The following is a 17,371-nucleotide window of genomic DNA, read 5'->3' on the forward strand; positions in this document are numbered from 1 at the left end:
AAACTGTTCAAATATTTTACGGGACCGTTTACTAGAAAAGCTTTTCTATAAAAAAAAACAACATATATCTATGTGCATGGTGCCAAAAACCATGCAAGCAATTTTAAGCGTATAAAAAATCGATTTACATAAAAGAAATCCTCCTTTGTGGCCATGCGGTCTAAGGCATCTTGCTTTGGACGGCGGCTGTGGGACGGCATGGGTTCGATCCCATGTTCAGTCTCCGGGAATTTTTGGCCTGTGTTTAGGGCCGGTGGCAACCCATCATCGTGAGGAAATTGGGGAGCTACGAGTGAGTAGCGTAATCCAGTCTCAGAAATCTCCTACAACGGCTGGGGGTTCGACGTGCTGACACCACATCACCCCATTACTGGTTGAAGAACTCCACACCTCTAGGTAGGATTGTGGAGGGAGACTGGCAGTCGGGAGAGCTTCAAGAGCTGTCGCGCCACGGATTATTATTATTTATATGAAACAAATCAACAAGAAATATTTTTTTAAAAAAAGAATCATTATTTTTATCCACCCTGCATGGTATAATTCCAATGCAATATACTTATATTATGGTATTTATAAATATTTTTGAAAATCTTAAATTATTACAGTTTTCAAGTATTGGTTGTAATTAGTAAGAATTGGCATTTGTATCTCCTCAGCTTAAGTTCCTGAGCATTTTGCATGATATGACGTCAGTAGCACAGGAATGTTTTTCATTAGGAGTACATATGAAGTTCAAGCTCCCCCCCTAACATACACTCTATTTGTGTTTTGTATGTGTGTGTGTTTGAGTTGAACAGGCCACACTGATTTCAATTTTTAAAGTAAAATTTGCAAAACTTTGTGCCAAAAGAAAAAAGCAATATTCATAATATTCCTTTAAAAAATAGTTATTTTCAACAATTTAAAGATTTTTTTAAAGTCATACAATTCCAAAACAATGCCTCATTCCATCAATTTGCATTCATTTTAAACAGTTTTTACTTCCTTATAAAGTTTTCCAAAGGTAGTTTAACTAGTACCACAGTGTAGTGCAGTGAGATGCACAAGTAATGCTTAGCAAATTGTCCATGATTAATTTCACTAATTTTTCTCTTGCACCGTATGAGTTTTTAAGGAATGAATTTTTACATATTCCGGTGCAGAGGTTGTACATGTCCTGTTTGGTGCTTTATTGTAATTCATAAACCTCTCGTTGTGTATAATGAAAAGAATAAACATGATGATTGGCAAGTTGCATGGTAATACTTATGAATCCCACTCTACAATAGGTTTACAGTGATTTGAATTATTTTGAACAGAGAGAATGTTGACAAAATTGAGTTTTGCATTTCGTTATGAAAAAGAGGTTCTTTGAACGGCAGCACCTTGCAGATCAGGGAACCCTCACCCCATTCCTGTGCCACTGGATGACTTGGTGTCTTAAACTAGACGAAGGTTCAGTAATCAGTGACTACATTAGTATAAACATTTTGTTTTGCAGGTGTTTCAGTTGTATCACTTGACAAGGCTCTTGAGGTGAATCACTTGTCTGCTCGAGTTAGTGACAATGTTGAAATAAAGTGTGACGTGACGGGTACTCCACCACCACCGATTGTTTGGAGAAGAAATGACATCGACCTGGCCACACTGAATGAGGAAGAAATCAAAGTATTCTCTGATGGATCGCTTTATTTGACAAGGATACAGCTGATCCATGCTGGCAACTACACTTGCCATGCTCAGAGAAACAAGGATGTTGTGCAAACTCATGTTCTCACAGTTCACAGTAAGTTGGAAATGTTCTACTCAGTAAAATATTGTTTCTTATTAAAGTTTTACAATTATTGTTGTTCGATTTACAATCAGACATCATTTACTAATTTAGAAAATGACTAAGATGTTACTGTATGTTACTTACAGCCATTCCTGAAGTGAAAGTAACACCAAGAATCCAGTCAAGACGTCCTGGAGAGGAAGCATCCATGTTCTGTCATGTCGTAGGAGAACCTTTCCCTAAGGTAAGCGTTCGTTTAATGTGTGCTGCATAATATGACATAAACAGTATACGAGGCGCATCCAGAAAGTAAGTTCCAAAAGTGCCCCAGGATGGCACAAGTGGTCAGAGCGGGACGCGCTTGCGCAGGAGTGGAGGAGGTACATGTAACCATAACCTGGCGTGAGCGCAATTGTGTGGAGTCAGTGGTGAGAGAACTGTAGTACGGGAAACATGGCTGCATGCACACAGTCTCCCACCAAGTGAGAGGTACGCGCGGTAATCAGATTTCTCCACGCTAACAAACTGTCGGCGTCAGAGTTGGTGGAATTGGTGGAAAGTGTGTAGCAAGCAATGCTGCAGAACCGGCGATTCACAATGTCCAAACTCTCATGTCTCCTGCTGCATGAGATTGTCACCCAGCGACTGCAGTTTCTCACGTGTGCACGATGGGTTCGTCGTGGATATTGGTGCGGCCTGCTGTGCATTTTCTGCACTATCTTCAAACAATTACTTCACTAATGTCATTCTGTCCATACACTTCACACAACTGACCCCGAGAGCTTCTTAGCATGGAGAAACCTGATTACCGCACATATCTCGCACTCGGCGGGAGACTGTATGCACGCAGCCATGTTTCCCGTACTACAGTTCTCTCACCACTGACTCCACACAACTGAGCTTGCACCAGGTTATGGCTACGTGTTCCTCCTCCACTCCTGCGCAAGCGTGTCACGCTCTGACCACTCGTACCATCTTGGGACACTTTCGGAACTTACTTTCTGGATGCACCTCGTAGTTTCTTTTCTCCAGATATGAAAATATTTATGGAAGAAATGTTTGCTTCTGTTTGAGGTGAATGCTTTTGGATAAGTTGGTTTCATTGTATTTTTTTGGATGGATAAAAATACAGTGAACACAGACGTAATATTATAACTTGGAAAGAGCACACTATTTGAAACTTCGTTCTTTTTGCAGGCACCGTATCAGAAATTTCCTTTTGTGTCTCCGCTTATTTTACTTTAGCATTAATGGATCGATATTAAAACTGAGTTTTAATAATTGGGTGATTTTATGTGAAATAACATTTTCAAAAAGTGTTTTGATAAAAGTGCATGTTCCTGCAGAGTAAATTTTGAATGTACACATATTTTATGTACCTGAAGCTTAATGTTTCAGTGTTGCACAGTTGGATAGTGTTTTTTCCTATTAATTTTGAAGGCTCACTGCCTTATTACCTTTCTTAGTTGCTTACCATTACTTAACCTTAGTGAATGAAGGCAGTGAGCCTTCAAAATTAATCGAGGGGGAAAAAATATTCAATTACGCAACGCAGAAACATGAAGCTTCATGTACGTAATACTTAAACTGCATTTACCGCATCCATCATGAGTACTACTAAATACTCTGTGGTGAAACAGCCCTCGAAGAAGCAGGGTCTGCCAGAGCAGCTTTTCATTGGGTGACATGTGGTCAGCACGTTGGATCCCATTGTCTTGGTTTTTCTGGCTTTCGTGAACTGAGCCTGCTACTTCTTCTTTTCAAGTTGCTTCCCAATTGTCCTCATGATGCTGGGTCAATGCCGAAATTTTTGGAGCTCCCACCGGGAATTGACCCAAGGACTGGTCACACCAAAGGCAAGAGCGCTAACCACTTGGCTACGTGGGAGCCCCTGTCATGAGCACACAGATTTATTTATTAGTGTTTCTCTTAGCCATATCCCTCTTGTAAACAGCCTGCTCTAATGCAAAACTGAATATTTTCTTCCTTTCTGTTTTGGTTACTTCACTATTCTACCTCTTGGCTTATCGCTGTGATGAGGGATAATGATGAACTGATGGAATTGTGATGGGACAGAACACAAATCAGAAACATCCGTGCCTGACCAGGGTTCAAACATGGGATCTCTTGACTTCAGGAGAGAATGGGAGAGAGAATGAACATGTTGCACTGACCACTCTACCACAGAGGTGCTTTGGACAACATGTATGTTAGGACATTTCCTTTCAATATAAATATATTTATTTCAAGTAATTGGTTGGAAAACAGTAATCAATTAAAATGTGTAAGTGCTTTCTGTTCTAAGATGATTTTTACTGAAACCATTATTGTAATCTGTGACTCTTTTACCATTAGGTTGAATGGTTGAAAAATGACGAAACGTTGAAACTGGACTTACCAAATAAATATGAAATAATTGGGAACGGAACGGAACTTAGGATCCATAACATTGCATATGCCGACACAGGTGCTTACATGTGTCAGGCCACAAACATTGGTGGAATGACTAGGGACATATCGTCGCTGGTTGTCCAAGAAGACCCCACTCCAAGTAAGAATGCTCTACAGTGTAGATTTGAGATGTGTCATATTTCAGAAATGTAAAAGTAACTACGTAACTTTTATATGTACAACTTGCAAACAATGTATCATGCATGAACTGGAAGGAGGCTCTTCTTTCACTAACAACAATCAAATACTTAAATTAATTTAATTAAATTATTTATAGTTTTTCTTGTATGTACGTATTGCTTGCATTCTAGAATTATTTCTCTTGCAGTCTACAGTTATTACAAGCATAACATTCATTACAGAAGAACACTGAAATAAATTAAATAATGAAAATGGTAACATAGACCCACTACGGAGTTTTCTTTTTCATAAGTGGAGTAAGCCACCATCTTTAAAATTTAATGTGACAGAAAACATCAAGAAACTGTGTGAAAGCAGATGATGATTTTGAATTGCCTGATGATACTTGGGATTCATAATAATTTTTTTTTAATAAAAATAATGTAATCAAAATTTTTCTCTGAAATGAAAATAAAACAGACTGCTTGTTTTTTCACAGTTATGTTGCTATTTTACAACAATGTAACATTGACAACATCCATTGTATAAGGGATTTTCTTTTTTATTTAAAAAAAATACTAACCATTGTTATAACTGTATCTTTAGTCAAACTAAAAATAAATGTCTGATGAAGGGAGCGTGTGTTCTCCTGAAACGTCACAACGAAAAACTGTGTTTTTATGCTTGTAATAACCGTAGACTACAAGAGAAATAATTAAATTATTTTGTTACTATTAATTAATGATTAAATTATAATACACCATAGTAATTATTAAATTATAATAAACCTCACATGTTCAAATATAAAAATACAGAGGTAGAGAACACAAAGTAACTGTATATGTAACTTAATTTTGTTACTCATTACAGAAAAAAATTACTGGGTTACTCACGTCAAATTAACAAGTTCCAGTTACTTCAAAAAGTAACAGTTACTTGTTAATTCCATGATCACACTAGATGCTGGAATCAAAGTTACTGCCTGAATTGACAATTGTAGTGTCAAGATTTTATTGTTATTACTAAAAACTATTATTACTCCTAGGATTTTAAAAAATCCGACAGGCATGTAGAAACTTGAGTTTCTGAAATACTTGTCATGTTTTAAATTATCATGGTTGCGGATTAGAGAAAATACTGAGATATATGTTCGCATAAGGTTCATGTCAGTTTATATTGATAATATGTTTTTGTTTTAAGTAATCTGTGAATCTCTTTTTAAATGCATGTCATGAAATAACTTAACTCCCTTGTTTGAGTTTCTAAGTCCACTTTATGTGCAGATAGGCTAATCAGCAGTGGACCTGCTGTTTAAGGGGAGGAGATACAGCTACGCACCAATTGTGCATTTATTTTAATATCGCCCGAATGGGCACTGCTACTAAAAAAAAAACCTGATGAATAATAATTTTCGGAATCCCATGTATTCCTTATGGGGAATCATCTTCAACATTAAGTAACAGCTAATCAAATGGAAGTTTCGACTTTTCCACTGGTGAAATGCATCTTCCAACTGCCCTCTTCCCGTTGACATTTTTTTATATTCCATCGGAAGTTTTATATTCCCAAGAGAACGAATCAAATCATACTCCCATATAATTTTTTGAATAGTTGTTATTACTAAACAGTTAATCCATGCTTTTCTCCTTGCCTCCTGGCAGTTTTGCCAAACCCGATGCTCATAAAAGAACACCTTAAATGAAGTTAAAACTGACTTTCAAGGAGCTAGATTTACGAAGGCTGGATAAAGTGCCTCCTAGGGTAATGTTAGTTGTCAGAAGGGTGGGGGCACTGTTATTATCGATAACTCTAAATTGATGACAATTTATTCTTAGTTTTCAACATCTAGATCCGGCGTCATCGCCCATCTCAATAATCCACCAATGGTTGTATGAAATCGAAAATCAAACACGGCGCTATAAAGAAGCAGCTGGGGAGATAAGAGGGAGTGGGGTGATGCAGCCAATAGAACAATATCACGTCACGTGCAAAATGTATAATTATGACAAAAGTTGGTCTATGTAGGCCAGAACCAGTGATGGCATCATAGTGGGGCACAGGGCTGGGCGTCCCAGTTCACAGCCGAACGAGTGCACCAAAGATCCAGATCTGGCTCCAAGAGAGCTAAGTTGGCACACTGCCATGGATGGAAGAGTCCTGTGGAGACTGTATCGCATGCCCTTAAAGTAGAATGTGAACCATTATGTGACTCCCCCAGGTGTTGAACCTGGGACCCCTTGATTACAAGACTTAACTACCTTGCTGGTCTGTTTGCAATCTTTATATTTTTCTGTTTATTTTTATTGATTGTATGTAAGAGTGTACTTGTTCAAAGCAAATTAAGAAACAAGTCAAATTTATTTTGAATTATAGCCATTCTAAAGGGTCTTGGCTTTGATACCCAGCAGGTTCGGATTTCACTTTAAACTGTAGGTCTAGTCCTGATTAACCTGTCTGTGCACAAAATTTAATTTAAACAAACTTCAACATGAAATACCTATTCTAAAGAAAAAATACTTTTGTTTCGAATGGGCATATCTGTATGATTTAAAATACATTTCAGTGACTTATACTCCTACAGTAATAACACCAGTAAGCCTTGTTTCCATGATTATGAAAAAAAAAATATGCTGACCAAGCCTTGGTCAGCATATTTTTATTTTTCTACAGTAAGTTTGTTTAGCATTGCTTTACATAACAGATAAGAACAACTTTGTGACACAGAAATGTTTGTTTGAGTTTATTGTCTAAGTCCACTTTATGCACAGAAATGCTAATTGGGACTGAATGAACCTACAGTTTTAAGTGGAATCCGTCGACCTCTATGTGCTTCCATCAGGCATCAAACCCACTCCCCTTGATCGCAGAAATGCATATGCACACACTCATATGGGCACAATTGTAAATTGCTGCTATAATTTTACATGCATTGTTTGGGTGTAATTAATCCTTGGAATATTTTCATTAAAGGAGATTCATTGTTCACAGCTGCACCGAATGAGGAGCGCCGGTTCTTCTCGTTCCATGACTGGGGCGTGTCTGTGTATGAGCCGACAGCTTGTAGATTGTATCACCAAATTCAGGCGACGGACATCATTCCTGGTACTCAGGTACTATTATTTTCTCTTTTAGGTCAATTGAAGTTATTCATAGTATACCGTACAATTTACCAGTTTTATTTTTAAGTATTCATAATTCCAGATACAATATAATCTGAATATTATAACTATCATTTAACCACAAAATCATTTTCTTTACCGGTACTAGTCCAAAATTAATTCAAATTATACATTTGCATAATTTTCATGCAAATATTACAGTGCATTTTTTACAAGACACTCAAACTCTGGTAAACTATCAATCCAGAAAAAAAGTTCTGTTTGCCAATTAAAAAAACACAAAATGTAGTGGAACAAAAAACTTAATTGGAGTAATTTACAACATACAGGGTGGCTACTCACCGGGAATACATTGAATTCTGGGAATTATGCATGAATTATTGCATCCGGGAATTATACGTGAATTCTGCGTGAATTTTTCTCCGTAGACATGAAAAATTGCAACTTTTATTAATCCAAATCACATTGAATTTGTACATATTTATGAATGCCCTGAGGCAATTTTTTTGCAGTTTAGGTTTTATTTTTATTGAGGAAGGAAAATAAAGCTGCGTGGAAAAAAAAATTCAATCTGTTTTCTTTGTTAGGGCCCTTTGCAGATCAATCTATCTGACAGGTGGAAGATAATTGCAAGATAAAATATCTTGAAGTTGAGTTAAATTATAGTTTGAAATTCTGTAACAATTAAAAATTTCGTAGATTAGCACATCCCGCATCATTTGAACTTGTAGATGTATTTGGAGTCTGAATGTAGACTCCACACCTTAAATTGAATATACAGTTTAATTGAATCGAATTAGAAATTTGGGATACATTGGAATCACACAGACCCTTTATGTTCTTTTCATATTTGTGTGTGTATGTGTGTGGGTGATGAGACACAGTAATACGTAAAGTTGAAATAAAGAAAACATATGTTTGTACCCCTTGAATTTTTGGAAAGTTCTCCGAAAACCAGGAATTATACTTGATTTTTTTCATGGTCCTAGAGTGGCCACCCTGACATAGTTGCAACCATTGTTCAGACACTCATCATAATGAGACACCATATCTCCATATCGTAGAACGATGCTGCCTGTGATGATAACCAAGTGATAATAACGTGTTGGACCACAGTGTGGAATGTGAACTGAAAGTGCCGACAGGATGAATTGTCTGTTCTCTGTAATCTTCTCTTCCTCTGTACGGATCAAGTCGTCAGTTACAAACCCACTGCGTTCCTCATTGTGCGCATGGTTCCGCCCTTCGTTAAACTGTCGCACCCATCTCCGTACCATTGAAGCGCTCATGATCTGTTCCCCATACACCTCACCAATCTTGACGGTGTATTTCAGCTGCTGACACAGTCTGCATGTTCAAATATCGGATCACAGACCACACACACACATCTCAATTTTCTCGAACATTATCACAACTCACTGCGAGGCATCTGCACTACTATCTTTCCTCCAATGAAGAACTCAGCATGCATGCATCCGTGCGATCGCAGCACTGCTGTGGCACAAATTGCAAATGGAGCTTACTTTCCAGAACATGCTATATATTAATATAACATTTACTGAGTATCCAGAAGCTATTATAAAATATTGACAGTTATGTGCCTCAAAGAAATAATAATTTAAATGCACTCATATATTATAAGAAGTTATGCTCTACATGAAAAATTCAAATGATCTATTGATGTGGATGATGATATATACAATTCATCACCAGCTGTATTTAGGCTCTGACAACTTGCTTATATTGTGTGTTATATCTGTTGCTGAATAATGTTAATGTTCCACAAAAGTAGGGATGTGACGAAGCTGGAAATGTACCGATGTACTCACTGATAATGTTTGGAACCAATACCGATGCCGATATTTAACCGATTCTGGTACAAAAGTTTATTCAACAGAAATGGGATTTTATTTTCAGCCTGACAAAAATAAATTTGCTATGTACATTTCTATTGCATATCATATGTATATACATATATATTCTCAAGAGATGCGAATGTACATTTTCATCTAAAAAAAAGTGGTTATGTGAACCTTTAAGGAGAACATAGATTCTCAAGAGATTTAATATTAGTACACCAGCAGTTCTATGAAATGCAGAATGAATTCCTGTTCTTAATGTAAATTTAATGCTGGCAGATTCAACTTCAGAAACACGAGTTTTTGAAGCACTTCTGGAAGTAACCTACTTCTTCTCTTATTGCAAATCTGTCCAGCAACACTGAATACTGATGTGTATTTTCTCACCACTTGCTCCAGGTTTGGATACTCACTTTTGAATTTCCAATACAATAGCGGAACCTGGACACGTGGACTAGTTAGTTCAGCAATGTACTGTTTTATTTCTGATTTTGAGGTAGGTTGATCCTCTGAATGAGAGTTTGCAATAATTTTATTACAAAAACTGTACAATGATGAAGAATCATAACCTAATTTTCAATAAATCTTACAAAAATTAAAATATACTCCCTCTGTCCCATAATTATAGTCCGGTATGCCAAAATGGTAACTTTTTATTTATGTTCTTTGGATACTTGATCGGCCAATTTGTACTGATCCTTGAGTAATAACGTTGTATGACACATTCCCGTGTTTCATTTACTTCTTCTGTATACACAAATGTCACAGTTTGAATATCGGACAAGTATTTTGTGACAACAAACAAAAGTGTACCGGACAATAATTATGGGACAGAGGGAGTAAAACTTATTAGAAGGTAAACTCGAGCATTATCTGTACAGGTTTAAATATCGGATTTTTGCCGATGCTGATATGTCAATTTCTGTACATCTGTAATGGGCTTCGGCACATCCCTACATAAAACTCCATTAGATTTAAATTAGGAAGAATAATTGTGAATATTTATGTGCACTATATTTCTCTTGCAGGAATATGTATGTGGAGACAAAGGTGTTAACTGCAGTTGGGGTCAAGCCATCAATGTTGCCAACCGTTACGTGTATGTTACACAACCTCGAAAAGATAGAGTTTTAGTAATTAGCAAGATTCAAATGGTGGTTGTTGATGTAAGTAATTTTTTTGTATTGAAGAGGTTTCATTTAAATTTAAGATTTTTCTGGTTTTTTTTTGTTTTTTTTTGTTTTTGTTTTTTTACTTTCATTTGTTGTGATTTCTGAGACCATATGATCAAACAGAACATACAGAGATGTCATATCTCCCACTGAAGTTTGTGCTGGCTGTACAGACCACTTTTCAACCTCTTTTTGAAACTGAAATAGAATGTGTGACTTTATTCTTGAAAAATCATTGTTTTCCGCATTTGTAATTCAAAACAGCATAATCTACATTGGAGGATATGTAAACCATAGGTTACAGGTAGGCAGTGTATGTAGACATAGTCTACATAATAGCATATAGGGAAAATTTAGTACTTCATATATTGTATGAATATTTTTTAAATAGGCTTTGATATTTTTTTGCCTCTGAAGATATGTAATAAAATGTTAGTAGGAGGGAGCTCTGATATATATAAAATAGCAACATATGTCTTTATAATATCACATAACAATTATTCACATTTGAAAATCTGTGTAAGATTTTCCTGGACAAAATATTAATTTCAGAATAAACAACTTGTCAACGCAATGAGAAATAATATTTTTATTAGGGGTGGAGATATGTCATGTTATAACATTTGCTATTTTTTTTATAATGTTAATCATATTGCATTTTTAAATGTTTCATGCACAAAATATTAATAATTTCCATCACATTTACAACTGGGAAATGTTGCTTTGTAAATAATGATAGTTAGAATGTTGCATAATGTGAAATTATTTTTATTGTTTTAGGATTGTCCATTCCACCAGTCTTTTATTATTTGTATTCATTTATTCTTACTGGTTGCCATTCCAATTTTTCAAATCGTGGCTTACATATGATTGTATTGTTAGTCATTTCCATGACTACCTGGAAGTCAGTTTAACAGTTTTTCAGTTACTCTTTGTTAGGTGCATTAAAGGTCGAATGTGCATGATCTAGTTTTGCTTTAATAGAGCCTACAAAATGGATGAAAAGTTTCCTGATATGCATGATGAAAAGCTGCCTGATGTGCTTGATGAAGATGAGCTTTCCAAGCACAAGACTGAAGATGAGGGCAGCAAAGAAATCCACGTATCTGATGCCAAAAGTTCATCTCTGGAAGATCCACGATTAAAAGATGGTTACGTACCAAGGATGAACTCTGGAAACAAAAAGAGACTGAAACCTATAGCGATATGCGTCACGGGTACTCGTTATGACACTATTGAGCGTATAGCAAGGGAGTTAGGAATGCGTGTGGTCCCTCCAGAAAAAACATGGAATATTTTGTGGACGGATGTCTTCATTCCGGTCGAAAAACTTGGTACTCTGAGGCTATTTCAGAAGATCAACCACTTCCCGGGCATCATGGGGTTGTCTCACAAGGACATGCTGGCTCGTAATCTCGCACGTATGCAGAAGTTTTTCCCTCACGATTACGACTTCTTCCCTAAAACCTGGTGTCTCCCGGCCGACCATCAAGAACTTCTTCTGCACGCTTCCCGATTCAGAAACAGAGCCTTTATATGCAAACCTGAAGGAGGGGCTCGCGGGGAAGGAATTTTTCTTACAAAAGACGTAAAAGAGATAAAATTAAACCAAGACGACCGTATAATTTGTCAGCAGTATCTGTCGAAACCATATCTAATCGGCGGCTACAAATTTGATCTTAGAATTTATGTCCTCATAACCTCATGCGATCCGCTTAGAGTTTATGTCTACAATGAAGGCATAGCTAGATTTGCTACCAGTCAGTATTCCAAGCCAACACTAACCAATATAAGTAACGTGTATATGCATCTAACGAACTATGCAGTGAACAAATATAGTCGCACGTATATGACGGATGAAGAGAGCGGGACGAAAAGAAGATTGACGACGTTGAACAGGTGGTTTGCGAAAGAAGGTCACGATGTGCAAAAGCTGTGGGAAAATATTGACGGTGTCATAATGAAAACTATATTTTCGATATACCCTGTGCTGCAACGTAACTATCGCACCTATATCCCATCACATGATATATACGATGCTTGCTTCGAGCTGATGGGATTCGATATACTCTTGGATCATCGTCTGAAGCCATATCTGCTTGAGGTAAATCATTCGCCTAGTTATCACACCGAGACGCCACTTGATTGCGATCTCAAGGCTAAGCTTCTGACGGACACATTCACCATTCTCAATCTCAGACAATATGCCAGTAAAAAACTGAGAGAAGAGGAACGTAAACGAATCAGAGAGAGGCTGATACAGAGGCCGTTGTACAAAGAAAGTGCAGATGGCAACACTGAATTGAAAAGCGAGACAAAATTGGATTCGCCTCATCGTGAATTGAAGGAGAAGCAGACCGAGTGGGAGAAAAATCACATGGGAGACTTCAGACAAGTTTACCCATTGGCTGCATCTGAAGATAAGTATCATAAGTTTTTTTCGGACAATCTCAGCACCGTGTATCAAGCGACAGCAGCAACCAAAGTACGACAGGAAGTAACCAGGCAACAACGAGAAGAAGCCGAGCTAAGGGCCAAGTTGGAAGCTTCCAAGTGTATGGAGAACAAATCCCCAAAACAACCGACACCAGAACTGAAGAAAGCAACTGGTGAACCTAAGAAACGAATTCCATTTCCAGTTCAGAGGGACCGCCGCAATTCGTTTGAACCATCTCCAATACTAGACATACACGAGAATGAACGTATCGTACGCCTAGTGCAAAGAGAATGCATAGCGCGTGAACTTGGATTAGCTGACGTAATAGATCAAATCCTCAAGAATAGTAAAAACCGAGAAAATTCTTATGAAAATCCGGAGCGTTATTGCGAAAGAGATGATCAAGAAGAAATTGAATATTATAGGTTCTAAACTGTCATGTAAATTAATCCAATTCACGGTTTAAGAGCTCTTGGCTGAGTTTTACTCGTAAATGTTATAAAAGTGTGGGTGTTTAAAAATAAATTGAGTTCCAAATACAAAAATTGTTAGTGTATATTTTTTGTTGAACATCAGCTTGTAAGTTAAACATGTATTTTGTTTGTATTTACATTATGTAGTATAGCTTTTCTGCCACTTTTGGCTAATTGTGGTGACGAGGATGACCAGTGATATGGTGAAATTGGTGAATGGACACTCACAAAGATCACCCACGCCCATGAACCATGGAGTTTCGGTGCCAAAGATCAAAAGGTGACCTCTTAACATGCTCGAACACTTAGTAATTTATTCTGCATGCAGTACTATACTTAAAGGGAAAGAGGCTCTTAAGTGTGAGCCCCAAAATTTTATAGTTGACTTAAATGTTGTTAATTTGTAAAGAATTGACCTTGTACTATGATGACAAACCTATGGCACAACTGCAGTTAGTTTACAGCTTGCAAATACACCACTTCTGTACAATAATATTACGGATTAACAAAAATAAATCCCAAGGTAAAACTTATAACAGTATTTTTGTGACTTTAATGGCCATATTAAGCATATCGCCCACTGAGACGCAGAGAAATAAGGCAACAGAACTTCTGTTGTTTGCTTCTATTGAAATCAAATGCTGTAATGCCCGGTACAGCAAATGCCCCCCAAGTAATAAAGTGTAAAAAAATGTCTTTGAAGCTGTATTTCTTCATTTGTGGATTTATTTGAACAATGAAATATTTACAACAGTTAGTGTGTGATATTTTAAAGTACATTCTATGTATATGAAGCAGGGAGTTCTTACATTTTCCTACATTTATGCACATTACTGTTATTATTACTATTGTGACCCAAATTACGTTAATTCCTTGTTGTTATTTTTTTATTGCAAATGTAGAATATATTACATTTTTGAAGATATAATTAAACAATAGCGGAAGGCAATAAAGAACATAAACCTTAACAATTTAATCAACTAACTGCTTTCTTTGTTGATTTCTTCATTATTACCTTCATTGTTAGAGTAAGTAAAAATCAGAAAATGTTAAAATTACGTACAGTATGTACAATTATCAAAATAATTACAACAAGATAAAACATACTGCTTGAAGGAAAATATTAGATTTTATCACTAGGGTGAGATTCTTTTTTGCCATGGAGTGTACTAGGTCAAAGGACAGGGTTATGACCCCTCCCAACCCATCCCCCTTTGGGTATGCCACTGGGTCCTGGGTTTGAATCCCAACCTGGGAGTGGGTGTTCTTTGTGAGTGTCTCATCATCATGTCATCACTCATCTTCATCTTCATGATTAGCCAGGAATGGCAGAAAAGCAACGCTAAATAAAATAAAATTCTATTATATCTGAGGTTCAGTGGAGCATGGCACGTTGCAGTGTACAGTGAATGATTTTTAAAGATATTTTTTAACACAACATTTTTGTTACAATGTTAAAGATCAAAATGTCAAGAAATACAGTAAAACCTCATTAATCTGGACTAATGGGGGGATAAGTTGACTGGATTAACTGAAATAACCTAAAAGAACAGTAGAAAGTGCATTAAAACTCCGTTTATAGCAACAAAACACGTTTATTATTGTGTATTTAAAAGGCATAGGCCTAAATACACTATACAGTACAGTACAAAGTATGTGGGAAACAGAATTTCATCAGTGGTTGACTGCCTTTTCTTTGGGAAATTTTCTTGTTGACTTCTAGCCACATTTAAAACCTTGCATTCTGCTTTTTTTCCTTTTGCCTGTTCGAAGTCTAGCTTATCGAGGTCCATATTAACGAGGTTTTACTTTATTACTAATGTGTGAGATACACATATCCAGTTATAGTCTTACTTCATGTGACATTTACCGGCTCAGTGGCTGAAATCGCTAAGCGACCATCTTGTCACTGCAGTTACCGTATTTGAGTCCCAGCCTACGCATGGAGTTATTTGTGAGTGTCCATCATAAATTGAATCTAAATGTCATTCATCTTCATCACTGCAATTAGCCAGGAATGGCAGAAAAGCGATGCTAAAAACACATGGCATTGTATGTAAAGAGCTGCCACTTTATCATAACTGCCGATAAATTGGAAACCTAACTTGTATTGTTTTAGAAGTGTCATACCTTGTAATTCTAGGTTGTGGTAACGGACAAATACCCCGTGGAGCTGCATTATGTTCCCCACCTGGACCAGGTGTGGGTTCTGAATTGGAGAAGCGAGATCAACCAGGGAATCAAGACAATCCAGATAATCAGAGATGCCTCACAGAAACGGAAGCACCACACCGTGCACCCAGAACCAATTGACGGACAATTCGACCTGGTCAGAGGATTGTTCATGCCACCTATTCAAGTAAGGAATTTTATGTTTGGGTCCTAAACTTATGATCTCTCTTCTTTGTCTTTGCTCCAGTTTTTTATATGAAATATTTTTCTTTCATATTGCATCTGTGCCATATTTTATGTAATGAAGGGTGATGTAAAAGTCAGGTTACATAGGAAAACAAATATGTGCATGCAAACATGCACATGACTGATATGCAACGGTTACATTTACAGTACGTATTCAATATGCTGACCATCTGCTTGAATGCATGCTTCAATTCAACACACTCTCAATTGCATAGGGGTTATTTGGGTAAATTGTGCCCATGTTCCTTTCTTTCAGGTGGTCCAGACTCCTAATTGTCTAAGACAGCCATGTCAAACACGCGGCCCCCAGCATTCCTTAATGCAGGCCCGCCTTGGCCCTGCTTACATATCATGCATGCAGGACTATCTATGCATATGCAGTTGTTCTTCTTTTCCTTCTCTCATTAAATGAGCCTCGACTCATCCGAATTTCACCAGATTAATCTATTTTCTCTACTCTTGCATTCCACTTTCTGTCACCTACGAGTCTTGTTTCTTGGCTTGAAGGAAAGACTGTTTCTGGAAAAGTTTGATAATCTAGCCGTGTCGCTGCCTAAGAATTGTGGGAGTAAGAAAAGGACTATAAAAGATAAATATGGAGTTTTTAAAGTTAAATGGGATATTGCCTATTTTTGTTGTGAAGTGAAGAGTGAAATGCTTGGAAATGTTGTGCCCTGACAAAGTGAATTCATTCAGAAATATTTATGTGTCACGAAATACAGTTGCCGGCCTCCGTGCTGGAGTGGTTATCACAGTGGTCATTGAATTCAGGCCTTTGAATTGGTGTTCTGTGTCGGTGTCCCTTCATCAGTTTAATTTTATCTCGCATGCTCATCGTCGCCATTAGCCAAAAGTGGCAGAAAACCTATGCTAAATAACAAAAATCAAAACAAAGTCAAGGTTCAAAAATCAGAAATACAGTTGAAGAGAAGATTGACGAACAATTGAAAGTAAAAAATTGCTGGTTTTGTTACCCTTTCGCTTGCAATAGAATGTAGGGACGTTTGTGGGGTATTCAGATAGCTTTATTCATTCGTGAACAATTCTCGTTTCAATGTGACAGAACTCCTTGACATAATTCCTCTCCGTGACACAACTACAGAAGAAGATATTTTTAAGGAAGTGGGAGCCATTTTGCAAAGGTACAGAAGTTATAATTTTAGTCATTTTCCAACTTTTCTGGAATACCAAAGTTCAATCTGTGAACCCGATTTAAGCCTATACTGGTCCAAAGTAAAAATACTGCTTGATGAATTTGAAAACAGGTTTCAAAACTTGAAAGAGTGCGAAGGTCAATTTTCTTCTTCAGTGTCCCCTTTCCTTTTGAAGTACCAACATTCAAATGGAATTTAGTGACTTACAATGCGATTCAATATTGAAAGAGAAATATCACAATGTGGATGTTCCTGCATTTTTTTACACTTCCCAGAGTAGTATCCTCGGATAAGCTATTTTGCTGCTGGAATTTTATTTAGCCTTGTTGGGTAGCCCTTAACTTTGTGAACAGCTGTTCGCCATTATGAAGATTAATAAAACATCCCAAGTATCAGAAATGACTGACAGCTAGCC

The 17,371-nt window shown here is 37.0% G+C and overlaps 2 protein-coding genes across 6 annotated transcripts in view; both read left to right on the forward strand.

Annotated features, from left to right (window-relative positions):
• Positions 1 to 17,371, forward strand: part of LOC146003305 (follistatin-related protein 5-like) — a 1,022,072-nt gene that overhangs the window by 976,049 nt on the left and 28,652 nt on the right. For 3 of the 5 annotated variants that reach the window (XM_083141559.1, XM_083141561.1, XM_083141560.1), the window contains exons 8-13: positions 1,481 to 1,765; positions 1,900 to 1,997; positions 4,109 to 4,304; positions 7,295 to 7,434; positions 10,331 to 10,468; positions 15,528 to 15,743. In XM_083141559.1, coding sequence (XP_082997685.1) covers positions 1,481 to 1,765; positions 1,900 to 1,997; positions 4,109 to 4,304; positions 7,295 to 7,434; positions 10,331 to 10,468; positions 15,528 to 15,743 — 1,073 coding nt within the window. The remainder of the gene's footprint in view (positions 1 to 1,480; positions 1,766 to 1,899; positions 1,998 to 4,108; positions 4,305 to 7,294; positions 7,435 to 10,330; positions 10,469 to 15,527; positions 15,744 to 17,371) is intronic. The other 2 variants (XM_083141562.1, XM_083141563.1) reach the window with 1 other exon arrangement.
• Positions 11,402 to 13,430, forward strand: LOC146003671 (tubulin polyglutamylase TTLL13-like). The gene has a single exon (XM_083142033.1). It carries the CDS (start codon positions 11,469 to 11,471, stop codon positions 13,341 to 13,343), a length of 1,875 nt encoding a protein of 624 aa, XP_082998159.1. The 5' UTR covers positions 11,402 to 11,468; the 3' UTR covers positions 13,344 to 13,430.

This window comes from Lepisma saccharinum, chromosome 20 (genome assembly GCF_977018435.1).
Source record: "Lepisma saccharinum chromosome 20, izLepSacc3.1, whole genome shotgun sequence".
NCBI classification, from domain to species: domain Eukaryota; kingdom Metazoa; phylum Arthropoda; class Insecta; order Zygentoma; family Lepismatidae; genus Lepisma; species Lepisma saccharinum.